Source organism: Hydra vulgaris, chromosome 03, assembly GCF_038396675.1.
Source record: "Hydra vulgaris chromosome 03, alternate assembly HydraT2T_AEP".
NCBI classification, from domain to species: Eukaryota; Metazoa; Cnidaria; class Hydrozoa; order Anthoathecata; family Hydridae; genus Hydra; species Hydra vulgaris.
Genome location: NC_088922.1, coordinates 58,571,724 through 58,597,874, shown reverse-complemented (window position 1 = coordinate 58,597,874; position 26,151 = coordinate 58,571,724). Strand labels below are relative to the sequence as shown.

The window sequence follows — 26,151 nt, the reverse complement described above, 5'->3', positions numbered from 1 at the left end:
ATTAATTCTTACCCTCACCAATTTTTAAAAGTATGCTAATGTCCTAGCAACATTAGAAAATCAAAGTTTTTGGTCAAGAACATTTTCGGAATGTAAGAGAGTATGACAAGCTGTTTTAAAAAAATTTTTAATAGTGTTCATTTTCATCCTAGTGGATATGACCCAACTACAATAAAGTGAATTGTATCATTATTAAATACTACACCTAATTATTGTTCATGTAAAATTATTTTTGTCCCTTTTTACTCCCAATATTTGTTCTTAGACTATTTATGACTATGAATCCTAAATTTGGTGAAATTTCAAGAGCAATGAGAAATCGAGGAGTAGAGATATTTATACTTTCAGAGGTATACTTGAGATTTTTCAAATCTCTTTTTATATATTATGCATTATATTATTTTTGTATTATTTTATTGTTTAGAATGAGGGAGTGATAAAGGATGAGTTTGATACAAAGTTGTTAATGCAGTCTGTTAAATGCAATGATCTAAGTCCATATAATCTCTCATTGATTCGTAATAATGTAGACTCTAAAAATGGTTATGATTATTATTATTGATAATAATATTAATAGTAATGATGATGATGATGATGATGATGATGATGATGATGATGATGATGATGATGATGATGATGATGATGATGATGATGATGATGATGATGATGATGATGATGATGATGATGATGATGATGATGATGATGATGATGATGATGATGGTGATGATGATGGTGATGATGATTTCAGCTTTATGTTTTTTTTATTAGTTTTACAAGCATCAATTGTTAAAGTTTCTCACATCTTTTCAATGTTAACAAAATATGGATTCAGCTACAAAGAAGCATTTTGCACTTGTTTAGAAAATTTTATTTTATTTGATTCAAACATTCAAAAGGTAATTGATTAAATTTAATTTAATTTTATTAAATAAAATATTCTTATATGTTAAAATATTTTCAGCATTTTGCTTTTAATTTATAAAATGTTTTTTTGCTTAAATAAACAATGTATGTTCAATTATATCAACAGTATATACTTAATTATTTATATAAACAGCGTATGTTTTTTTATTTATATAAATATATCTATTAATATATATTAATATAAACAGTATATTTTATTTTGTTAAGGTTATATATTTTGGTAATAGTGAAAGTTGCCATAAACTTTTCATTATCATTGATAGCCTGTTTGTTGAACTTTATAAATAAAAAAGCTTGAACAGAATTCATTCTTATTAGAAAGTAATAAAGAATTCATTCTTATATATCTCATTACTTATTCGCTCATTCTGGAAAACCATAAAAACACATAAAGAGCACTAATTCAGGAAAAACCTGGAAAAGTTATGAGTTTGTTTCTTTATTTTTCACTGAATACTTAAAGAAAATATGTTGTTGTTTTTTTTAGCATTTTCGTAAAATATTTTTTTTATTATCAAATTTTCAACAATAATTTAACTAGTTTTAATAAAAAATATTTGTAATATATGTCTTAAGTAAGTATTCATAAAGTTGTACATTGTTACGTTTAATTCACAGAGCATTGTTACATTCAGTTTACAGATCTGTATTATGAGTCTGCATTATGGAAAAAGTTTTAAAAAGCATTTTAATGAGAGCATACCAAATATTGCTCTAGGCATATTATTAACCAAATATTACTCTGGGTAGGAGAGATAACTTTATTAGAATCACTGCGTTAAATAACAAGTGTAACAAGTTTATATTGTCCCTATAAGAAAATTTCTATGTAATAAGAATATGTCTATGTAATGTATGCGTGTACTTTTATATATAACTTTTGTATTATATAATTATATTTATTTGTTCCTTAGTATACACACTTTAGCTTATTTGGATAAGGCGTTTACTTCATACACGGAATGTCGGTGGTTCGATTCCAACAACTGACAAACTTTTTTGTTTTTCTTTTAAATACCGCTGGTCATATGTTTGCTGTGTAACCATTTATCTTTTCTTATTTGTATATAAAAAAAGTTTTTGCTTTATGTTTTTGAATGATACACATCTCATCACATTCAGATTTCTTATACCATTGAAGCTTTCCAGTGTATTTTCTTAATAAGACACACACATACTTAGTTTTTGTTTTATAAAAGTGTCGTATTGCAAAACAAGTTCAGTTTGCTTTCCTCTTTAAAAAAATAAAATATAGGAAAATCATTCTTTTTAATGTCGACTTAAAACTTTTTTTTTTGCTTCACCTTATCTAATTTTGTTGCTTAAAATAACAAGCGCTCTAAAGAAACAAAAATAAAAACAGTACACAAATTATTTTAATTATTAATTTCTTGTTATTTTTTTCTATTTAATTTTTTTTTAATTTCCTATTTTGTTAGTTTTTGTTTTTTTGTTTTTGAAACTTAGTTTTTTCAGCAATCATTAATATAATAAAACTTGCAAATGGCTGTGATCAAGTTGTGTAAAATAAAATACTCATATGTGGTCATACAAGATGAAAAACAGCACACGTTTCCTGGGAAGGCTTAGTGTGTGTGTTAGTGTGTGTGTTTTCAAAATTTGGTAGAGGAACTTAGTGTACCTAAAGCCAGATTTTTCAATGCCCAAATTCAAGGCCCCAGACTTTTCTAAAATTGGTGAAACTAATATGATCACATCTCTATTCTAATGACTTTGTATTGGTATAAGTATATTGACTTAAACTATAAAAGTCCGTCATGTAAAGGATTTAAAAATTTGTGACCCTAAGTACAATAAGCTTTTTTAAAATTGTACCTAGGGCCACTAGCTATTGTACCTAGGGCTGCTCTTGGAAAATTAGATCCATAATAAATTGTTAACAAATTGATAACTCCATAATAAACCGATAACAAAAGTTAGACATAAATTTGATTAAAATTTTTTTTCAATCATAAATTGTTTTCAACAAATTTATCTATAGTTAATTGAACTATTAGTCAATTTTATTATTTATTTAAAAGTTGCCACTAAATAAATGACAAAATTGACTAATAGTTTTGAGCGAAATTGACAAATAAGTTTATGCGTAAAATAGTAGTCTCAAAACAACCAAGAGAAAAAAAATTCTGCACCAATCAAAATTCAACAATCTACCTCATAACCAAGCAAATTTTTTTCACTTATATGGCCCTGATGACAAATGATAGCCTCATAAAAAATATCATCTATTAACAAGCCCAGACTAGTTTACAACTAATCACCTCACTGATAAGTATTACTTTAAATTTTATAGTTTTCAAATAAAATGAGGTGGTCCTAGGTACACGAACTTCATCTATATCTCTATATTCACCTATATATAGAATTTTTTTGCCACAAAATGATGACTCGTATATTTGGAAAAATTATTGTTGCCTAATGTATATAAGCATAAAGTATATCAGATAATGTTAATAATTAAAATATAGGTAAATAATAAAAAAGACTTTGTTTATACAGTTGCGTTTACTTTCAAAATACTGTTTATCCAATTAGAGTTTATTAGCAAAATGCAGTATTCCCATTTTATTGAAATAAATATCTGCATACCGTATATTATCGAAAGTTTATAAACTTAAAGATACCTAAATAATCATAATTAATTTCATTTAACATATTGTATAACTCTAAATGTTTTGGTTACTAGAGTAATTTACAAGAACATTGTTTACATTTACATAATCTATTTTAATGACAAAATCGTTTTAATGATGTGAATGTAAACAATGTTCTAGTAAAGTAATGCAAACAATAAATTTTTAAAAGTCACAAATTTGAATTTAAATTTATTTTGGAGAGTTAAATTAAAAAAAAAAAAACCATAATATTTATTTATTTTATATTTAATTTTAAAGTTTGAAATTAAAGTTTTAATTATAACGTGTACACTAGGGTTATGACTTTATTTCAACCTCATGCTCCTGTACTGTAGTTTAATGATCTTTTACCTCAAAAGCAGGAAATTTCTTTTGATTAGTCATAACCCTAATCAATACTTATGTCAAAATCGATTTTTCATTGGCGGGGTGAACTTTTTTCGAAAGATATGCAAATAATAGTTCATTTCCTGCTTTTTAGGTAAAAGTTCATCAAACTACAGTACAGGAGCATGAGGTCGAAATAAAGTCATAACCCTAGTGTGCACCTACTTTCCTAACCTACCTACCTAACCTACTTTCCATTTTATTGAATGTTAAAAAGCAAAATAATTCTTCAAACAAAAATTAACTATTATCTTCACTAGGGAGTGCATTGCCTCTAGACTTTTTCAGAAGTGTCTCATAAAGCTTGTGTAATTGTGTCATCCTCACCCACATTTTTCACACAATTTTTTGTTGCTAGGACAGTTTAAAAGTGTCCTATTTCTTTCCCTCCTTAAGTAGGCTATGTGAGGTTGGCTCTGAATGATAGCTACACTGTGCTATTTCCAGAAGGTCGGAATTGACAATTAATTTTTTAGCTTCACTTATTTAAAAGGTTTTTATTGTTTTAAAAATTTTTTAACATCTGCTCTGAAGTCTAAAGCTAACAAATCCTGGCCATAAACAAAAATATTGCATCATCTGGCCATAAACAAAAATATGTCATCTAATAATTTCTCTAAAGACAGAGGTTAGTAAGAACTGTTCATGCTTTTTAATATCCTTCTGAACACAATCAAACACTATCTGCTAGAAGGCAGGAATTTTCTCTTTCAGGAAAGGTATTTTTAAAATATTATTTTTCAATGAAAGAAGCATCAAAACATTATGTTTATGTTCTTGTTTTGTCCATAGCAGGACAAAATAGACAAAAATAGAGTTGATGCATTTGACCATGCATCATTCAGTTTTTTAGTTAAATGATGATGCAAAATTATATTTGAGATTTTGCTGTTTTCAAATTCTAGCCAGGTAAATAAGTTATTTTCATTTAAACATTGTGTTCTGTTGCACTTGTGTATAACAATGGCTAGCACACAAAGACAGAGTTGCTGAAAACAGTAGGCATAAATATATTCAGACAAATAAATGTCTGAATATATTTATAGAATCTCTCTTATCTGCATAGGCAATTAAGTCTGCTTGTCCCATGCTGAAACCAGTAATTGCCAATCCTTAAAACTCTGACTTTATTGCTAAAACAAGAATTATTACAAAAAATAATTACTTAAATTAATTATTGATACTCTTTAAATCAGGCAAGTACTATTAAGTAAAGAAAAAATTTTCGAATTCACCCTATGCCTCGGGAAGTACCATGCTCAAAGTGTTTCTCCATGCAGTAGCCTTTTTTAACCAGATTTAACCAGCCTTGTTTAACGAGGATCATGTTTCTGAGTTAAGGGTAGAGAGCTAGTTGCAAATAAAAATTTTAAAATATTATTAAGTCAAAACCTTATTTAGTTTTTTTTTCACCTTATTAAGTGTTGTAACTGAATGAAGTTCCAACTCAAATGTGAATTTAATAAGAAAAATGTCATAAGAAAAATAAAAATTAAAAAACTGACAAAAAAATGGCACATTTTTTAGTCAAAATTGATGATAATACTTGTGTAATACTTGTGTAATACATTTATTGTTTATTTTCTATTTAGATTGCTTCAGACTTATCATGTGATATGAGTTTATCTAAAGAATTAGTGTTTATAAATCAAGTGCCATCTATAGAAACATTATTAAATTCAACAGAAATTTCAAAATCTATAAAGAATAGTTTACCTATTTGGGCATATTGCAATTCTGATTTCAAATCAAAGGAGATAGCTTTTTTACTTTTCTTTGAGAGAATACCTTTTGAGAATATAAATTTTTGCTTATTATTTTTAATTAAATCATTGAGTGAAATGCTCAAATCTTGTTCATCCACAAACTGGTTATTTGATACTGGATCAGCACTAAGAAATATACTTAAAGAATTAAGCGGTAAGGTTTTCTACATAAGTTTTCGCATTTAAAACTGCTATACACAGTAAATGTTAAACTGCACATGGTAAATATTACCTTAACTTTTTCTTACAGGAGACAACAAATGTTATTCTCTAAAGTGCCTAATAAACAAGGTAAATTCTTTTTAATTTATGTTAATTATATATATATATATATATATATATATATATATATATATATATATATATATATATATATATATATATATATATATATATGTATATGATATATATATATATATATATATATATATATATATATATATATATATATATATATATATATATATATATATATATATATATATATATATATAATAATAATAATTTTATCACGCAGTATACCTTTGTATTTTTTATATCAAGTTGTAATAATTCTTTGTTTTTTTTTCAGGATGGCTCTCACATATCCAAAAGGTATTTTTATTTTAATCAAAATGCTTTATTTTCAAAGACTATTAAAGTAAACTCTGAAAATTCAAGACTAAAATTTTTTAAAATATGTACTTTTAACTTAGTTTTGTAATCATATTTTTAAATAATTTATCAAGTATTCTTATAATTAGTTCATTATCTTCATGTTTCCTTCATTTGATACTTTCATGCATGGTCTTATTAAATACCCCCTCATGTTTTCTTCATTTAATAATCCTTTATTTATTATTCTCATGTTTTTTTAGATTTTTTCATTTTTCATATATTCACAGATTTTTTTCATTAACAAAAGTTTGATTTATATGAATTTTATCAAAATTTAATTGTGTTACAAGGTGGAAGCCATTTAGCAATCATATTATTTGAACTAATCAAAAGTTTTTATATTCCTGTAATATAATGTGGTAGTGATGTAGTGGTATGCGCTCGTCTCATAAGCAAGAAGTTCCGAGTTCGATCCCCACCATGTCCCTGTTAGTAACGCACTTAAGTTTTTTCTTTGCGCAGCGTCCTTGTTCATCAATGTTCATGTTTTGGAGTTATAGAGTCTAGAGAGGATTGTAACCACAACTCTAGTAGCCTCCTCGACTGTAGTGGCCTTCATGGCCTTGGGAAGGTGAATTCAGATTAAAAAAAATAATAATAAATAGTTTTTTTTGAAAAAATTTTGTCATGTTATAATGAGTTTGACACCAAATAACCTGGTGTGATGATTTTAGAAATTAACTATTGGTTATTTGTCTGTTAAGTCAAGACTAATTTTAAAATTAACACATACTTTTTGGACCACAAGCATCACCAAGAAATGGTTGTCTTTGTAGTTTTTTTGTTTACATATGCTTTTCAAGTTGATTAAAGTAATGTATTTTTATTTGCCTAATTTTTTTTTTAACTTTGGCATATAATAATCAGTGTTTTTATATATTATTTGTATTATATTATATATATATATATATATATATATATATATATATATATATATATATATATATATATATATATATATATATATATATATATATATATATATATATATATATATTGTATTATATTATATTGTATATTGTTATATGGTATTTTACTTAGATAAACATCTAAGTTATACAAGTACTAGATAAAAATTTCATCTCAGTTTTATACAAATAATATTTAAAATATGTTTGTTATAAAAGTCTTAGTGACCTTTGGTAATTTTGTTGCAGTAAATTTTGTTGTTTTTTCTGAAAAAAATTTTGCGGTTTGAGTTAATTTTACCCTTGAATATATGGATTATATTAGGGGTGTACCAATTTATCAGCATCGGTCTGCCGATGCATAGACCATTTAGCCGATGCATCGGTGTAGCCATCGATCTTTATAAGCATTGGCCGATGTCAATTATTTTAAAAAAATCATTTTTTTTATTTTTGTGTTTCTATATTGTTTGCAAAATATATTTGTTCCATGAATGAAAATGCATGCAAAGCCTAAGTTATTATATAGACATATCTGCAACCACAAAACCTTTGAATATTTTTTGAACTATTTCTTATCAGGAGCTCCCTGCGTTTAGTGTCTTTTTATAATTTTTATATTTAGGAAACCAATTATATGACTTATTGATCCAAACTATGTAAAGAGAAAAGTTTAAAATCGAGAAGTCTAAATGTAATGTAAAATAAATATTTCTGCCAGATGTGTTCCTCCTCTTGATATTTTTATTTTAAAAAGTTTACAAATTGCTTTGAACCTTTATTTTCATCTATATTAATAGTCTATTAGACTCATATAATAGTCTATTAAGCAAAATTCAGACAATGGCAGGTTATAATGACTTTTAGTTGCTTTGTTTATTGTTGATTTATTTCTTATTTAATTTTATTTCCAAGTTTTATTTAAGTGATTTTCTACGAATTTATAATTGCTCTGTTCTTTTAAGAACAATGGGCACTCTATTTTGTAGAATTTTAAAGTTGTTTAAATATATATATATATATATATATATATATATATATATATATATATATATATATATATATATATATATATATATATATATATATATATAAATATAAATAAATAAATAGATAAATATATATATATAAATAAATATATATATACATAAATAAATATATAAATAAATAAATATATACAGTACCTGCTCATATTGTTAGACTCAAACTCAATTTTTAGCTTTTTGTCTTTTTTGTGTGTCTAAAATGCAATACAAGCAATCACAACTTAATTTTTTTAAATATAATTTATATATTATTACATACAAAGCATATTAAGAAACTTAATACTTGGTGGTGAGTCCTTTTGACTCTATAAGAGCTTTGACACGCCTAGGCATACTATTTATACACTTTGAAGTCAATGCTTTAACTTCTGGATCTCGAACCCATACATCAATCAGTTTTTCTGTAAGCTTCTGTTTATTCGTTATTATTTCCGCACTGATTTTGCGTTTTACTAGCTCCCACAGATTTTCAATAGGATTCGTATCTGGAGAATTGCCAGGCCATTCAAGAAACTCGATACTCTCATTAGCAAGAAATGTCTTTATGGATTTTGCAGTATGGCATGGAGCACCATCTTGCATAAAAACTATTTTTTCACCATTAGAAAACCACTCATGTATCTGTGAAATCAGGGTGGTCTGTAGGACAGTCTAGTACTGATCTTGCTTCATTGTCCCTTGTACAATTTAAAGTTGACCAGTACCCCTGCTTGACCAAATGATCAAACCATTATGCTTGACCAAACCATTATGGATGCTGGGTGCTTTACCGTGTTTACGATACATTCTGGCTTGTGTTGTCCTCGTGGTCTGCGGCGGACAAATGTGGCTTTGTCTTCTAAAGTTCGAAAGGTAGATTCATCGCTGAATACAACCTGAATATAGCAATAATTATTGATATTTATTAATATTTAAAGTATTAGTAAAATCAATTGGGGTAAGATATTAATGCAAAAGCATCTTTTGAAAACTTGTAATAATAAAATATTATGTGTTTAAGTTTCAGGAGAGAGTAAATGGAAAATCTACCTTATTCCAGTCATCCTGAGAAAAAGAAGAGTGTTTTTTAGCCCAAGCAAGACGTTTTTTAATCATAGCAGTGGTAAGTTTTGGTTTCTTCAGTGGCTTTCTGCACTTGAATCTTAACTCATAACTTCGCCTTCTTAAAGATCCAAGTGAAATGTTGATTCCTTGGTCTTTTAAAATGCTTTTCAATTTTATTGCTGGCATCTTACATTTTTGCTCAATAACTTTTTTGATCTTTCTTTCATCTCTAGCACTTGTTATTTTTCTATCATCTCTAGCACTTTTTCGGCCACAGCAGCTTGTTCGCTGTGCTTCTAATTTGACCCCCATTTTGAGTTTAGAATTTATTCTTCTAACTGACAATTTTGGCAATATTTCTTTTGACTGTGATTTGTTTCTTGCAGAAGAACAGCTACTTTACCTAATTTACGTGGGGAAAGATCTCTAGCTTTACCCATTATTACCATTACCCAAACCACAACATCATTTAATAAGTTATTATATGACAGGGATACTTTAAAAAAACGCTTAAAAACAACTGAAATTTCATTATTTGAGTTTTTAAGACTACTATAATTTAGACATATAATTTGAACATATAAAGACATATAATTTGAGTTATGAAAGATAAAAACAACTTTTAAGATTGCAATAATTTAGACATAATTTGAACATATAGACATATAATTTGAGTTATGAAAGATAAAAACAACTGAATGTTTTTTAATTTTATATTATTAAAATTTACCATACCTTTTATAAAGTTGAAAATATTGTTTAAAAGTATATATATTTCCTAAATATTTCTAATCTAAAACAAAAAATGAATGACAGGAAGTTATATTACATATAAATAGTTAAAAGTAAACATCAATAACCCCTACCTAACAAAGAAAATCCAAAAAAGTAACAAAATCTTCAATTTTTTTTTTGAGTCTAATAAATATATATGTGTATATATATATATATATATATATATATATATATATATATATATATATATATATATATATATATGTATATATATATGTATATGTATGTAGGTGTATATGTATGTATATATATATATATATATGTATATATATATGTATATGTATGTATGTGTATATGTATGTATATATATGCGTGTGTATATATATATGTATGCATGTGTATATATATATATGTATGTGTATATATATATGCATGTGTATATATATATATGTATGTGTATATATATGTATGTGTATATATATATATGTATATATATGTATGTATATATATGTGTGTGTGTATATATGTATATGTATGTATATGTATATATATATGTGTGTGTGTGTATGTATGTATGTATGTATGTGCAGACCTTGTGATGAAACAGAAGCAATTGCTCCATACTTGTGAAACATGCCTGTAAATGACCATCCAGGCACAATAAATAGTGCTCGCTAGTTTCATTGGGAGAGTAAAAAGTTGCTCTCGTCTGAAATACTTGCAAGACAGAAAATTATAAGTTGATTTTATAGAAAATATTTTTATTAAATTTTTATTTCCTGAAGTCAAAGTATGTTTAAACAGTAGAGTTTGCATTTTGTTAAATAAAGAAGTTATATTCGTAATAAAGTCACGCACACATGCGTACTGCGTGACTACTTTAATTTATACGGCATAAGTTCAAATTAAATTGATTTATTTCTTCTATTTGAAAGCTAAATACAGAATGGTTGTTTTTTTTTAAATTCAAGTTAAACTTTATCATATTATCCGCTTAATCATACTCTGGTTAAGTCGAACCATTTGCTAACTCTTATATTTTTTTTGGGTCCATTTGACAAAAAGCTTCGCCTAAGAAAAACTTTTACTTTAAATTGCATTAAAGTTCATGTAATAAAATATCAAAACTTGCAATACTTCAATGAAAATTCCAAACTTAAATTTAAAAAATTAAATATCTAACGTAATATTTATAAATATATTATAAATAAATATCTAATGTAAAAATTTTATCAAACAAAAACTTCATTTAAAGCTTCGATTTCGTACATGTTCGATCACATTCTATTAATTAATGACTATTATATTTAAAATTCAAAGTATTTTTTGTCAAAACAAGTTTTAATTAACAATACAGATAACAAATATATTTGTTATATAACTTTAAATTGAAACTTTTGGAAGTCTGCTCACAAACATATAACTTCACTAGTTTCACAAACGCATTTCTCAAAATATGTCAGTATATAAGTTATTTATTTATTATATTTGTATATGTATATATATATGTATATGTATGTATATGTATATATGTATATATATACTTACACTAATATATATGATATTAGTATAAGTCTATTATATATTTATTAAGTATATAGTCAAATATATAAAATATCTTGATCTCTAAAAATCACTTGATTATAGTTAAATGACCATTCAGTTTAAATTAGAAAGCAGTTTTCTGTTTTGTACAAACAATGAATTAAAAGTTATGAAGTCATTACTGCTAACAAATAGAATGGAATGTTTACTAGTTTCAAAACGTTTCGTCCTAATGAGAATTGAAAATTTAAATTAAAATATTAAAACTTGATTGAATTTTGAAAAATCAACCTAAGATTCTTTTGCTTTATTGTTATTAATTTTTCACACATCTTTTGTAAATAAAAGAAATATTCTTAATCTTATTCCTGAACTGCTTATCAACAAAACTAAACTTATATTTAAATTAAAAAAAATCTTTTTTATTTTTATTTTTAACTATTATTTATTTTAAATTAAATTAAAAATGTTTCTGTTGTTTAGAATGTCTGCAGTAAATGGTGATATTTGAATGTTTTTATTAAATATCAAAGCTGCAGTAACATATTTGTTTGGGTAGACAAATGCATTAACTAAAAAACCAAAGCTTTTTTGTCTGATTTCCTGGACTTTACATAAAAAAAATTCAAAGAAAAAATCATCCACCCTTTTTCTTGTACGCACTGGTACGCTTTTGAGTGACCCCCTCTCTCTATACTTGCGTATGTAATTTATGGGTGGCTCCATGGCAACCAATTTTAATCTCTGAATATCGCTCTCGAAGACTTAATGCCAAGTGCGCATAATCACACTCATTGATAACGTGTTTCAGTAGGAGTCGTCCATAAAGTACGTACGCTTTTTTTCTGACTAACCCTGCCTCCCCCATCCTCCCCACATTTTGCTATATGCTTTTTTGAGTACCCTCTACCCCCTAAAAGTACCTACGCTTTTATCCTACGAACCCAACATTTCATTATATTTTTTAATTTAGCATACTTTTATAATTGACCTAATGCCCCCCCCCCCCATCTTGTATACGCCATTTGCAGACCCCTCTTCCTCTCTGAGCGTATGTACTTTATGGACGACCCCGTATTACAAGCACGAAATATCGTATTGGGCAATTTTATTAATCACATGCGCTGTATGCATGTGTGTATGTATGTATGTATTTATGTATGTATGTACATAAAAATGTATGTATGTATAAATTAGTAGAAAATCACTTATCAAATTTTTTTAATTTATATATATATATATATATATATATATATATATATATATGTTAATTTCTAAACGTAGAAATAAAATCAAATAATAAATAAATCAACAATGAGCAAGGCAACTAAGCATTAAGCAAATTTTAGCAAATAAGCAAGCATTAAAAATAAGCAAACTTAAGCAAATAAGCAAGCATTAAAGTTGATTAAAACATTATATTTGAAAAAAATCCTATTTACTTATTAGTAAAAAAGAAAAGAGTACAAATTCGATTTATAGCTGATATATTGGTATCGGTCTGTACCAATTGGCATCAGCTAAAAGTAGGCGTTGGTGCACCCCTAGTTTATATGGTCTAGCACTAGAAACTGTCTATTGTTGTTTAAAATCTTTGCAAAGCTATAATTAATGCAGCTAAGCAAAATGTTGTTTTAAAAACAGAAAATTTTAGATAATTTTGTTTGTTTTTAGAATGTATTTCAATTTTCTTCTTTGTTTTACTGACTTCAAAATCATGTTGGTCAAAGATGTTAATGAAAGTTCCATTTTATCTTATTCAAAGTTATTTTCAGATGGTATCTTTTTTTATTTATTATTATCTTTCACTTTCAATTGTTGATGTTTAAAAATTTTTATTTTAGAAAAATTGTGATATTTTTTAGGTAAAGCTAATTTGGGGTTTGAGCATAAATGCATACCTTACTTATATCCAACATGCAATAAGCTAATGAGTTTTATAGAAAACACATGGATAAATAGTATATCTTTTCCAACATGGGAACATTTTGCTAAGGTTTGTTTAAATTAGATTGAGTCACATTGCTGAATTTAAGCCTTTGTGTGTGTGTGTGTGTACTTGCACATTTAATTTACTAATAAATTAGGGATTACTTTTATTACGCAATCAAGTTAGTTAGTTATATATATATATATATATATATATATATATATATATATATATATATATATATATATATATATATATATATATATATATATATATATATATATATATACACACACACACACACAGTGGTTTTCATAAATTTAGACGCACTCATATATAAGAATAGAAATTTTTAGTTTTTTAATGATAAAACAATAAAGAAAAAAGATTTCGGTTTAGTTTTTTTTCTATTTATTAGATAAATACATACGTAATGCAAAATTTAAAAAAAATTTACAAAAAAAAATACAAGTACTATGTAATAATTAGGTACAACTATATGGTATTATAAAAATAAAACAAAAAAAATTATTCATAAATTTAGATGCACGATACATTAGGAGGTGTAATTTATGAACTAATCAATATTTAGTGTATCTGCCTTAAGCTTTAACACAACTAAGAACTCTTCTAGGCATAGACTTAAAAAAATTTTTGCACATCGCTTCTGGGACCCTATACCAGGTCTCCTTAAGGATGTCCTTCAGCTGGCCAAGTGTGGAAATTTGAACCTTTGCCAATTCACGGTCAATCCAAGCCCAAATGTTTTCAATCGGGTTAAATCAGGTGAGTATGGAGGCCACGGTATTGTCTTGATATTATTATCGTTGGACCACTTCTTTGTATAGTATGCAGTATGTGCAGTAGCGCCATCTTGTTAAATTTTCCATGGTTTATCATTGAGCATAAGCAGGTCAATTGATGGAATTAGGTTGTTTTCCAGTACTTCTACATATATTCTGGAGTTGATTCTTCCGGTGTATGTTTGGCACATACCAACACCTTTGTAATTGAAGCATGACCAGATTCCTATCAAGTCTCCTCCACTTTTTACAGTCGGTCTAATGTACCTGGCGTAATGCTTTTTGTGAGCCATTCTTTTGACTGTTATGTTAGATTTGCAATTGATAAGCTCAAAGTTACTCTCATCACTCCACATAATGTTTTTTCATTATTCTATTGTCCAATACCTTCTTTCACGACACTATTTTAGTCTCCTTTGTTTATCATATGGGCGTAGGAGCGGTTTCTTCAAAGCAGAGTAGACTCCAATCTTGTATTTGATAAGTATTCGGCAGACTGTGCTTTGAGAAATAGATGTATTTCGCGCTGTATTGAATTCTATGGTCAATTCTTTGTAACTAATTCTTGGATTAGCTCTGACAGCTCTAAAAAGGGCACTATTGTCCTTTCTGGTGGTTGACAAGGGTCTACCTGGCCTCGTTTTCTCGCTGGCACCACCAGTGTGAAGAAAGTTTTTCTTCGTTGTCCGAACGCATTTCTCAGAAACTCCAATTAACCTGGCGATTTCTCTATTACTTTTGGTTCCTTCTTTGATGTGAGCAATAATTTGCCAACTTTCACCTTGAGTGATATGTCTTTTGCCCATTTTTCGCATCTTTTTAGTGCAAAACTAACTTAACTTTTGTTTCTTTATTAATAATGATTAACTAATTCCAGGTAAGTCATATTTATATAAGGTTTTTTGACAAAATCAATTAATTTAGGCCTATTAATGAGAAATATGGGGAAAAAAATCAACTATCAATTAACAAGATATAAGACTTTTTTGATTGTGGGTCTAAATTTATGAATAAAATAAAATCAAGCTTATCAATTAACTTTTTTGTGTTAATTGGTATAGAATGAGTAATAAACATTCTGTAAAAAAAATTAAGGTACTCTATAATAGAGTTTCACTTCCTCTATTAAATTATATATCAAACGTAGCGGTAGCACTTTTATTTTATTTTTATTTTAAGTATTTTCTTACATATATGTAAAAAAAAAAGAGCGTGTCTAAATTTATGAAAACCACTGTGTGTGTGTATATATATATATATATATATATATATATATATATATATATATATATATATATATATATATATACACACATATATACATACAGTATTGACCATTAATAACATTCCATCATGTTGTTGTAGTACGGATATAAGTTTGAAATTACATATTTTAAAAATTAAAAGAGATTTTTTCTTCAATTTTTTTTTATTCAAATAAATCAAATAATTACTATATAAATTTATTATAAGGTAATAATAAATTAAAAAAATTAAAAACTGAAATATTGAAATGAAAACAAGTGTTCATATGTATCAAAAAAAAAATATGGCCAAAATAAACAAACCACATCAACAAAATTAACTAACTATAAGAACGAAAAAAAATTATAAAACACAAAAAATGAAAAAAAACAAAATTAATATTTTGTTGACAATCCTTTAGCTTTTAAGCATTCATTGATCCGTTTCGGCATGGAATTCACTAAATTTTTAGTAATATCTTTTGGAACATTATTTAGTAATTTTGTTACTTCTTTCAGCTGGTCCAGATCTTTTATTTCAATTTTACCAAGATTGTGGTCTAACCAAGACCACAAATTCTCTTTGCAATTGAGACCTGGACTATTGGCAGGCCAAGACATGACTTTAATGTTGTTTTCTTCAAACCATTGCTTGCAAATCTTAGCAGTATGACATGGAGCGTTATCTTGTTGGAAGATGATTCCCGTGTCTTTTCAGAAAATATCAGTAGTCCAATATGTCTAAATATCTTTGAGAATCAAGCCTGCCATCAAATAGTTTAAAGCAACCGACATCTTCATAGTTTATGCAGGCCCAGATGTCTATACTGCCCCTGCCTTGTTTTTTTCTATACATAGAACAATCTGGGCGCATTCTTTCATGTGGCATTCTTCTCAGCATCACTCGGTTTTTCTTGAATCAACAAATGTTCATTTCATCGCTGAAAAGAATGTTGTGCCACATGCTCTTAGACCAAATTTTATGAGCTAAGCACTAGTTTTTCCTTGCTTTCTGATGTTTTTTTGATAAACGGGGTTTTTTGCAAGCAGCTCGCCACATGTAATTACGTTTTTGTAGTACTCTTCTAATTGTTCGAGCACTAGCAACAACACCAGAAGCTTTCTGGCATTTTCGACTGAGATCAGTAGATGATAACTTTCTATTTTTTTTCACTATGCGAATAAGTGAACGTTCATTTCTTTTCCAGGACGTGGAAGTTTTTCAATTGTATTGTATTCATGATATCGGTTGATTATTCTGCTAACAGTTGGATGTGTTGTGTTTAAATGTTTCGCAATTTTTCTCATTGAAATGTTTTGTTCATTCATAGCTATGATTTTACATTTTGTCATATTATCAATAGTTTTTCCAATCATTTTGATTTTTTTATTGCTGAAATCTTGGAGTTGCTAATTAGATCGTCCCTGGTAGTACCGCGTCCCTGGTAGTACCGCGTCCCTGGTAGTACCGCGCTCAACTCGTTTTGTTTGTTTGTCAAGGTTCGTGTTTCGGAGTTATAGAGTTGAGAGAGGGTTATAACCACAATTAAGTAGCCTCCTTATCTGTAGTGGCCTTCTGGGCCTTGGGGAGGTGAAATAACAAAAAAAAAAAAAAAAAAAAAAAAAGATGCTAAATTTTATATTTCATTTACACAAACTTTTTAAATATTTATAACAATTTTTAAAAAAAAATCTCTAACAATAATTATTAATTTGCAAATAACTTCAAAGTTAATAACCTCAAAGACAAACGCAATTTTGAAGGAATTTTGAAATAATAGACTGGATAGTCAATTTTGGCCATTATAATTATTTTAGATTATGAGGTAAGTGTTAAAAAAACCCAGATGATTAGCGCATCAATTGATACTTTTATGAATATCTATATTTATTTAAAATAAAATATGATACTCATCTATTTACACTTTTTATATTCAAAATGAGTCAAACAAGCATTGATTTATTATCAATCCAAGTCGAATAATATCAAAAAAATCATTGTTATTAATGGCCAATACTGTGTGTATGTGTATATATATATATATATATATATATATATATATATATATATATATATATATATATATATATATATATATATATATATATATATATATATGTATATATATATATATATGTATATATATATATATATATATATATATATATATATATATATATATATATATTTATATACATGTATATATATATATGTATATTAGGGATATGACTTTTTAATTTTTTTTCAAATAAAATGTTTCCTGTATCATAAATCGATGAACTTTTACCTAAAATCATGAAAAAAGGCCCAAATAGCTTTCTGCAACAAAAAAAGGTCACCCCCAAAATAAAAATTTGATTTACCATTTTTATACATTCATTTTTGACCGATGTTTTAATCTTAAGCTTAATTCTCAGCTTAATTCTATTTATTTCATTATTTTGTTATGAATTTATAAATATAACGCCACACATTACCATGGCAACGAAACGGCCGTGTGCCGGCAAATACTTGGAATTGTTATGTGATGACGTCATTGTGTTACCATGGTGATATAGACGACTGTAACAGACTGTAGAAGATTATAGAACTTAGTAGAACATTCTGGAAGCTCTAAATAATTATATAAGCGAGCTGCTGTCAGAGCTCAGTGTTGATAATGTGAATAGTTCTATGAAGTACTCTGCGTGTAACTGAGCTAATAAGGAACTACTGTAGCGAACTAAAGACGCTGTAAGTGTACGAAGTATAAGTAGTTGTAGCATTATCGTTAGGACACGGACTGGATTATCGAACTGTTATCAACATTGACTGGATTATCGAACTATAATTGGATTACTATACAGTTAAAGTATTTTATTAATTAAACGACTTTATTAAACAGATATTTACGCTCAGCTATCCGTAAAGTCGTAACAATATTATATGATGTCTCACAAGAAAAGTCATACCACAGTAACAAAGAACAAGAAGACTTGGACTAAAAATTTGGTGAGATTTCAAGAGTCACACAGAAGAAGAGGAAGCGTGGCTGTAGAAGAACATTCACTCGATGAAAAATCCAGAATACCACTTCAATTGCAGATCGTAGGAAGATACCAGTTTCTCGGAGCATATGTTAAAGGAAGAAAAGAACGAATAGACCAAATTTCTAAGGAAATTACAAAATTGTGGGACAATAAACTGAATTTTCCACGTGTGTCTGATCAAGTGATAAGAGCAAAGCTTATGAAGGTGCTGAAGGTCTATGATGAATGTGTCAAGCGTGGAAAATATGATGTTCTCAATGCATTATTTGACATCACGAAAGTGAATGGCCAGTGGTTATCCTCGGAAGATAAACGTCTATACCACCTACAAAAAGAAAGTAAAGGACAGGTGGGGTTCTCAACAGGACAAGTGGCAAGTAAAGAAAATATGCAATGTATTATCACAACAAGGTATTGATATTCCAACTCCAAGTCAATCAGCAATTTACAAGTCCATATTCAAAGAGGCAGGTAAATTAAAAAAAGAAATGATACAACAACTTAAAATGGAACAGTGGTCCTTACACTTTGACGGCAAACGAATAGATGATAAGGAATATCAGGTAGTTGTACTTCAGAATGAAAGAACTGACGTGAAACTTGATGCACTGCGTTTAAAAGATGGCAAAGCTGAAACTGTTGCTGAAAAAATTGCCAAACTTATTGATGAATACAATTTGTGGAATTCAATTAAGATGATCATTACTGATACAACAAACGTCAATACTGGGAAGAGAAATGGAGTTGTTGTGAAGTTGCAACGTATGTTTAAATTAAAGGGTGTCACAATACCACAATTTATCGGTTGTCAGCATCACGTACTAGACAGGATTCTCCGTCTGGTGATGGACGAAGAACTTGGGGGTGATACCAAATCTCCAAACATTGAATACCCATTTGTGTCTGAACTGTTGAATAAGTATGATGAACTGAAGGATAAGTTTGTGAATGGAACTGTAGAAATTCTTGATAAATCAGGGTGGAGAGACGATATGAAGTTTTTGTACCATTTAACAAGAGTGTTTAGGTTCTATGAAGAACAAAGAAACTTCCCTCTGATTCACTTTCAGAACATTCCTAATATGAGCAATGCCAGATGGAACTCAAGAGCCATTCTCGCCATTCTGGCGTTCATTCTTATGCCTGAAGCGAGAAAGAATTTGGAGAAGGTTTGCAGGTTCATTTCATATGAGTGGGCAGAACATTGGTTTAGTAGTCAAAAGTACAATGACAATGACTTCAAGAATTTATCTGATGTATTGAAGCCTTACAAAAAGGCATTGCAGTCATTCAAAATCGCTGGAAGAAAGAGCCATCCGTCATCGACATACCACGAAGTAATCAGATAGCTGAACGTGCAATCAAGGTGATGCAAGACCTGTATGCTTCCTGCAGAAAGAAAGACAAACTGCAACTTCGATTCATTCTAAGTAATAAGCGCTAGACTCTTTATGAGACGTGAGCATCATGTGACCCATGTACTAAACACAGTAGGCCTATAGACACAGACAGTTATGTATATTGTTGTACTAGACGCTTTGATACTGTTAATTTTGTAATACTTGTATAATTATATATCACATAATGTTTTTTGTTATATCACAGTACATGTTGCATAAATAAATAAAATAACAACAGGAGTATGACTCTTACAACATCTTCAGCCTTTAATATTCATTTACTGTACAAAAGTGTACCTATTGAAAATTCGATTTTTTGGTTTTGGGGTGACCTTTTTTCAAAATATGTCAAAATGAAACATCTATTCGTTCTTTTTACATAAAAGTTCATTGAATTACGATACAGGCCTAGTAGGTTGCAAAAAAGTCATATCCCTAATGTATATATATATATATATATATATATATATATATATATATATATATATATATATATATATATATATATATATATATATATATATATATATATATAAATATGTACAATGTATTTTATACCTGATGATTGTTAAACGCATGAAACTTCAAGTGTTAAAAGTTATGTAGTTATTTTTATTTAATCTTGTCAAAAAATCAATTATATAGCTCTGGTATCATTCATCAAGCACTCTTGCTGAATATATGCAAAATTAAACTTATTTATATATATATATATTATATATACATACATACATACATACATACATACATACATACATACATATATATACACACACACACACATATATGCATACAGGGGCTATTCTAGACTGTTTTCGACAGCATCAGCCGTATTTGAGCGCTACCCAAATTAAAAATTGAGGATCTTTTTTTTTTTTTTAATGTTTTTTATGGCAAATATTGTTTGTTTTTTTTTTTTTACAGAAAAATGCTGAATTTCGGCAATATTTCCACTAAATTTCTCTAGGACAGGGTATACTGCTGCCAAAATTTAATTCCTAAAATAGCCCTTGATAGAAATATCTATATATATATTTATATATATGTGTGTGTTTGTGTGTGTGTGTGTGTGTGTGTGTGTGTGTGTGTGTGTGTGTGTGTGTGTGTGTGTGTGTGTGTGTGTGTGTGTGTGTGTGTGTGTGTGTGTACTGAGACAACTGCTTTAAACACTGGTGTTTATATGGTTATATTGTAGGACATTTTATAGGGAAGCATATTATGTGGCTTTTATGTTGTTGATGCATATGAGAGACGTTATTTTGTGCAAACACTAACATTAAAGACTAAGGGACCAAAAAAATAATTGTTTTTAAATTTAAAAAAATATTGTTATGAAAATTTTCAAGTATGCAATATATTAATTGATTTGGCAGATTTGGTTGCAACATTTTAAAAAACAATTCTTATATGCCTCAGATTGCACTAGATGCTAAAAAAACCTAAGAAACATCATTTCTCGGAAAACTTTTCCATAGGTAAGAATAGACTATATAAGATTGTGTGAATTAGGTTCTTTTTATCTGGGTAACAAAGTACCAAACCTCTTCCTTCATCAACCTACTGATTGTCATGGGGTTTGATTTATGGCAAATGTTATATATTTATTGATGCTTCAACTAACTCATAATAAACCGAAACTCATATCAATGTAGGAGAGATAAGATTTCAACAAAATTGATATCAATGGAAGAGAAGGATGTCAACGAAATTGCATCTATTGTGATAATAGATATTGGTTTCTAAAGTCATATGTTATATTCCAGGCACTGTTTAAAGATTTCAAAGCTATTAAAGTAGACAAAAACATAGAGGTAAAGTTTTAGGCTAAAATTCTCTTCCGAGACATACTTGGTACTTGGCTGAAGATGTTGTTATTGAAACACTTACAAATCCAGGTATAACCAATGAAGTGAACTTCTTAATGATTCAAGATATTCTTTTAAAGACATTCATATTAAAGGTCAGAGACAAAACATGATGGTTGCTAAATTGAATAGAAAAAGTGTGGACAAAGGAATGAAATAAAGTGATTTGAACAGCATAACTCATCAGCAAAAAATGTTTCAAATAAAATGTAAAATTTTTTAAAATTTAAATTAAGCAAAAAATATTTTAAAGCAAAAACTATTTTTTCTTTAGATTATGTTATAATATTGAAAAATTAGGCATTTTGAAGAAAAATGGAAATCAAACCTTTTAATTTGTTATAGTTTAGAGACCTAAAATTTGACGTTTTTCTTTTATTTTAACTATATAACCAGGATATGTTTTGAACCTTTTGGTTTTGTGAAAAACACATAGTAATAAATTAGATAAAAGATAAAAAAATATACATATATGGGAAATTTTGTGAAAGAGGGGGGGGGGTAATTATTTATATTATATTCCATTGTATTGCAATTAATGGTTAGAAAATTATGTATTGTGCAAGCCACCTATGTCCTAATGTTGAATATTGAAATATTCATTGTGTAGTGATAGTAAATTATTAAGTTTTTTTTGCCCAAAAACATAGTCATAGATAAATTAATTAAGGTAATTTTAGTTTATCCTTCAATCTTACTAAAAAGCACCAGTCTGAGCAATACCATAGCCAAAAGAGAAATCCCAAACTAGACCATTTTTTTATATACACTTTGATTATTCACATAACTATATATGTGGTTATTAGGATGCTGTTCAGGTTACTTTTTGAATTCCCTTGACTATTTATTACTTTTTACAGTTGTAACTTATCGTTACCAAATAGAGCCAAAATTATTTGTAATAATATCTGATGATAATGATAAAATAAAAAGTGCAACTACTACTTACTTAAGTGAAATATATGACCTATATTTGTATGTTTGAATATTGCATTAATTATATAAAAAATGTTATATTATGGAGTGATTGTCCTTGCACTCAATTCAAAAATAGATTTATGGTCAAATTTACACAACATAGCTCTATTAAATATAATTTTCAAATTGTAGAGTAGATTTTTTATTTGCTACCTCTCATGGTAGAGAAGTAGTTAGTGGTGTAGGATTGTTGAATATCATGAAGCTATTGTCTTAAAAATTAAAGGCATTAATTGTTTAAAATTTATTAGCGTATCAAAGTATAAATAAATATAGCAACCGGCCTTTGGTTGCTTATTCCAAATTTAATAAACCTAGTATCAAAAAACCATAATTGAGAACTTTGACTTTGACATTTATGAAGTGCAATTTTTTTTACATAATTTACATTTATGTTTTTTAAATTATCTACGTTGTTTTTTTTATGTCATTAATTGTATTCTGTTATTTGTTGTTTTTTGATATTAGACTTTTTGTTACAACCATCATCTGACCCCCACAACCAACCATCAATTATCATCTGACCCCAATATATATATTAAAGTAACTGTATAAATATTTAAAAATTTAACAGGAATATGTCTGTGTAGGATCCACTCGAATATGTTTTATATGAGACACTATATTAAATAATTTCTTTTGTGATTTGAAATATAAAATACTTTTTCCAGGTTGAGCATAGTTTTAAATGGTTTTACCGCTTCATTATTTGTTGTAAGTCGAATTCATATCATAGTAATCAGTATCTATTAATACATTGGAAATGGTTTACAGAGGAATTTATTTCTGTGGCTGAGATTACATGGTAAATTTATATTTACATTAAAACCAAGTAACTTTGATAAGATTGATAATTTGATTTTTATTGTGATTTATAAATTTATAAAGTTTATTTATTTATTTCATTTTTGTAAATCAAAATTTTTTTATTTTTGCAGGTGTTTACCTGATGATTTGCAGTTATGCTTGCAGCGTTTAAATGACATTTTTCAGCATAAATGTAACAAAATTTTACATTCAATTCAAGCAATGGTTGTGCAACCAGCAGCATTTGCTTATTACGAACAGGAAATATTAATGGTGATATTTTTTTTATTCTTTCTTATTATTTTTTTTTTTAATTAAAAGATCTTAGTTAAATAAATTTCACAAAATATTTATTATCTGTTTACCACATACCACATGCTAATATATATCTCATGCCGTTGTATAAAACATACTAATCTATACCAGCGTTAAAACAGTACCAAGAGTCATAAAGTTATGGGATTGTGTCAAATAATTTGATTAAATACAACTTTTTTTTATTAAAGTTAAATGTACAATTTTCCACATTTATACAGTTTAGAAAAGTTTGCTAAGGCTATTTTCATATATAAATATGATATTTGACCTCAATCCTAATTTATACTTAATTGATAATGTGTGCTACTGTATACTACATACTAATATTTATCACACGTTGCTATACATCAAATGCCATTGTATACCACATCTTAGTTTAAACTACATCCCATAGTATTCAACATAGTTTATACCACATGCACTGCATACAACATATCATTATATACTACATTTCACTGTATACCAATATATGCAAAAATAGTTTCAAATACTTTCTTTTCATTGTAATGTCAATTGTTAAAAAAAGTTGAACTAAGTTCTTTATATTGTTTGTTTTGCACTTAGAATTATGTTATCTGAAACTTAAAATTCAACTCAATAACAACCTTTGATTTAGATGTAAGTGTTTTGTACGTTTTTATTTAGAATAAAATCGTAGAAGTATCTGAAAAGATACGTTTTTTACCAATAAATGAAACTTCGTATACTTACAACAAACAAGCACTTAAGTTGTTTAGCAACATATGGCAAAGCAAATTTTATTGTCAAGAAATGCAGAGTGAAAGTAAAAATATTTTTTTATTATTGGTTTAGTTTTGACATTGCAATAATTGTTATTATAATTATTTTAGTTTTTTTTTTTTTTTTACAATTAGTTGAACAATTACACAATGATGTTTTGAAGCTTGAGAATGATTTAACTTGGAATATTTATTTACATGAATTTTGTAAAGCTTTGTTTACATCAAATACTTTTAAAATGTTAAAAAATAGCGAATTAAAAAATAGACTAACTGATCGTCAGATAAATTCAACTGACAACTTGGTACGTTATGCCAATGCCAGAAACATTAGTTTCTTAGAGAATGAAGGTTTTATGAAATTTAAGGTGCAATTTTTATATTTTTATTTTTCAAAAAAAAAAAAGTTTTTATCTGCAAGGCATACATTTAAAAATTTTATTTTTAGAGTTTTGAACCACATTTAACATTTGCTGTTTTTGAAGAGTTTCTGAAAGGTTCAAGCCTTCATGATAATGTATAAATTTTATATATTTATAATACTTGAGTGTTCTACAAATATAGTGCTTGATGTTCTTAAAGAACAGAGCAATAATGTATATATATATTTGTATGTTAATATTTATTTTTAATTACAAAGCCTCTTTTTTTTTACATTCTTTTAGTTAATCAAACTTTCACTGCAAGCAAAAAAAATTATTTTTAGAGTTTACAAAAAGTTGCTAGTTCTTGTTCTTCTTTATTTTCTTTTCTTGACAATCATGTTGACAAAAGAAATCCTCTTCAACCTCTTTTATGTATAAAACTTCGAGAATTCGATGGCATAAAAAAGAAGATTTCTGATATTTGTTCAATACTTTGGGCCAATTCAAGTATTTTGATGAAACAATATGAAATATTTATGTAAGTTAATTGCAGTATAAACAAAATGATAACAAGTATTGTTAGTAGTAATATAGTGGCCAAAATTATGGTGGTTGTAGTAAAGAGTGACAGGTTCATACTGTGTCACTGTCTAGGTTGTAGTTATGTACATCAACTTTAAATCTTTTTTTTTAGTGATGATTTGGTGCAAATATCAATAAGAGACATTATTACACTTTTTAATGACATAAAGGCTTCTTTAACCAGCTATAGCGAAATCAAATCTTTCTCTATTAATATAAATGAGCTGATGGCTATTGGAGTTGATATCCAAAAAACCATTTCCAATCATCACTCTGATAATCTTGTTGGAATGAATATTATATTAGAAGCATTAATATACTTTCTTGTTCAAATTTCTAACAGTAATTATTTCCCTTATTTATTTTAGTGTACTTTGTATTTACAATAAAATTAAACTTTTTTATTACTAAAAATTAAAC

At 27.4% G+C, this 26,151-nt stretch overlaps 1 protein-coding gene across 1 annotated transcript in view; it reads left to right on the top strand.

Annotated features, from left to right (window-relative positions):
- The window catches only part of LOC100212580 (midasin), a 186,762-nt gene that overhangs the window by 82,745 nt on the left and 77,866 nt on the right, over nt 1-26,151 (top strand). The window contains exons 38-52 of the mRNA XM_065793812.1: nt 266-350; nt 425-542; nt 769-896; nt 5,561-5,888; nt 5,985-6,025; nt 6,306-6,328; nt 13,344-13,447; nt 13,535-13,665; nt 23,591-23,724; nt 23,858-23,999; nt 24,690-24,828; nt 24,920-25,152; nt 25,233-25,301; nt 25,491-25,687; nt 25,844-26,073. Coding sequence (XP_065649884.1) covers nt 266-350; nt 425-542; nt 769-896; nt 5,561-5,888; nt 5,985-6,025; nt 6,306-6,328; nt 13,344-13,447; nt 13,535-13,665; nt 23,591-23,724; nt 23,858-23,999; nt 24,690-24,828; nt 24,920-25,152; nt 25,233-25,301; nt 25,491-25,687; nt 25,844-26,073 — 2,102 coding nt within the window. The remainder of the gene's footprint in view (nt 1-265; nt 351-424; nt 543-768; nt 897-5,560; nt 5,889-5,984; nt 6,026-6,305; nt 6,329-13,343; nt 13,448-13,534; nt 13,666-23,590; nt 23,725-23,857; nt 24,000-24,689; nt 24,829-24,919; nt 25,153-25,232; nt 25,302-25,490; nt 25,688-25,843; nt 26,074-26,151) is intronic.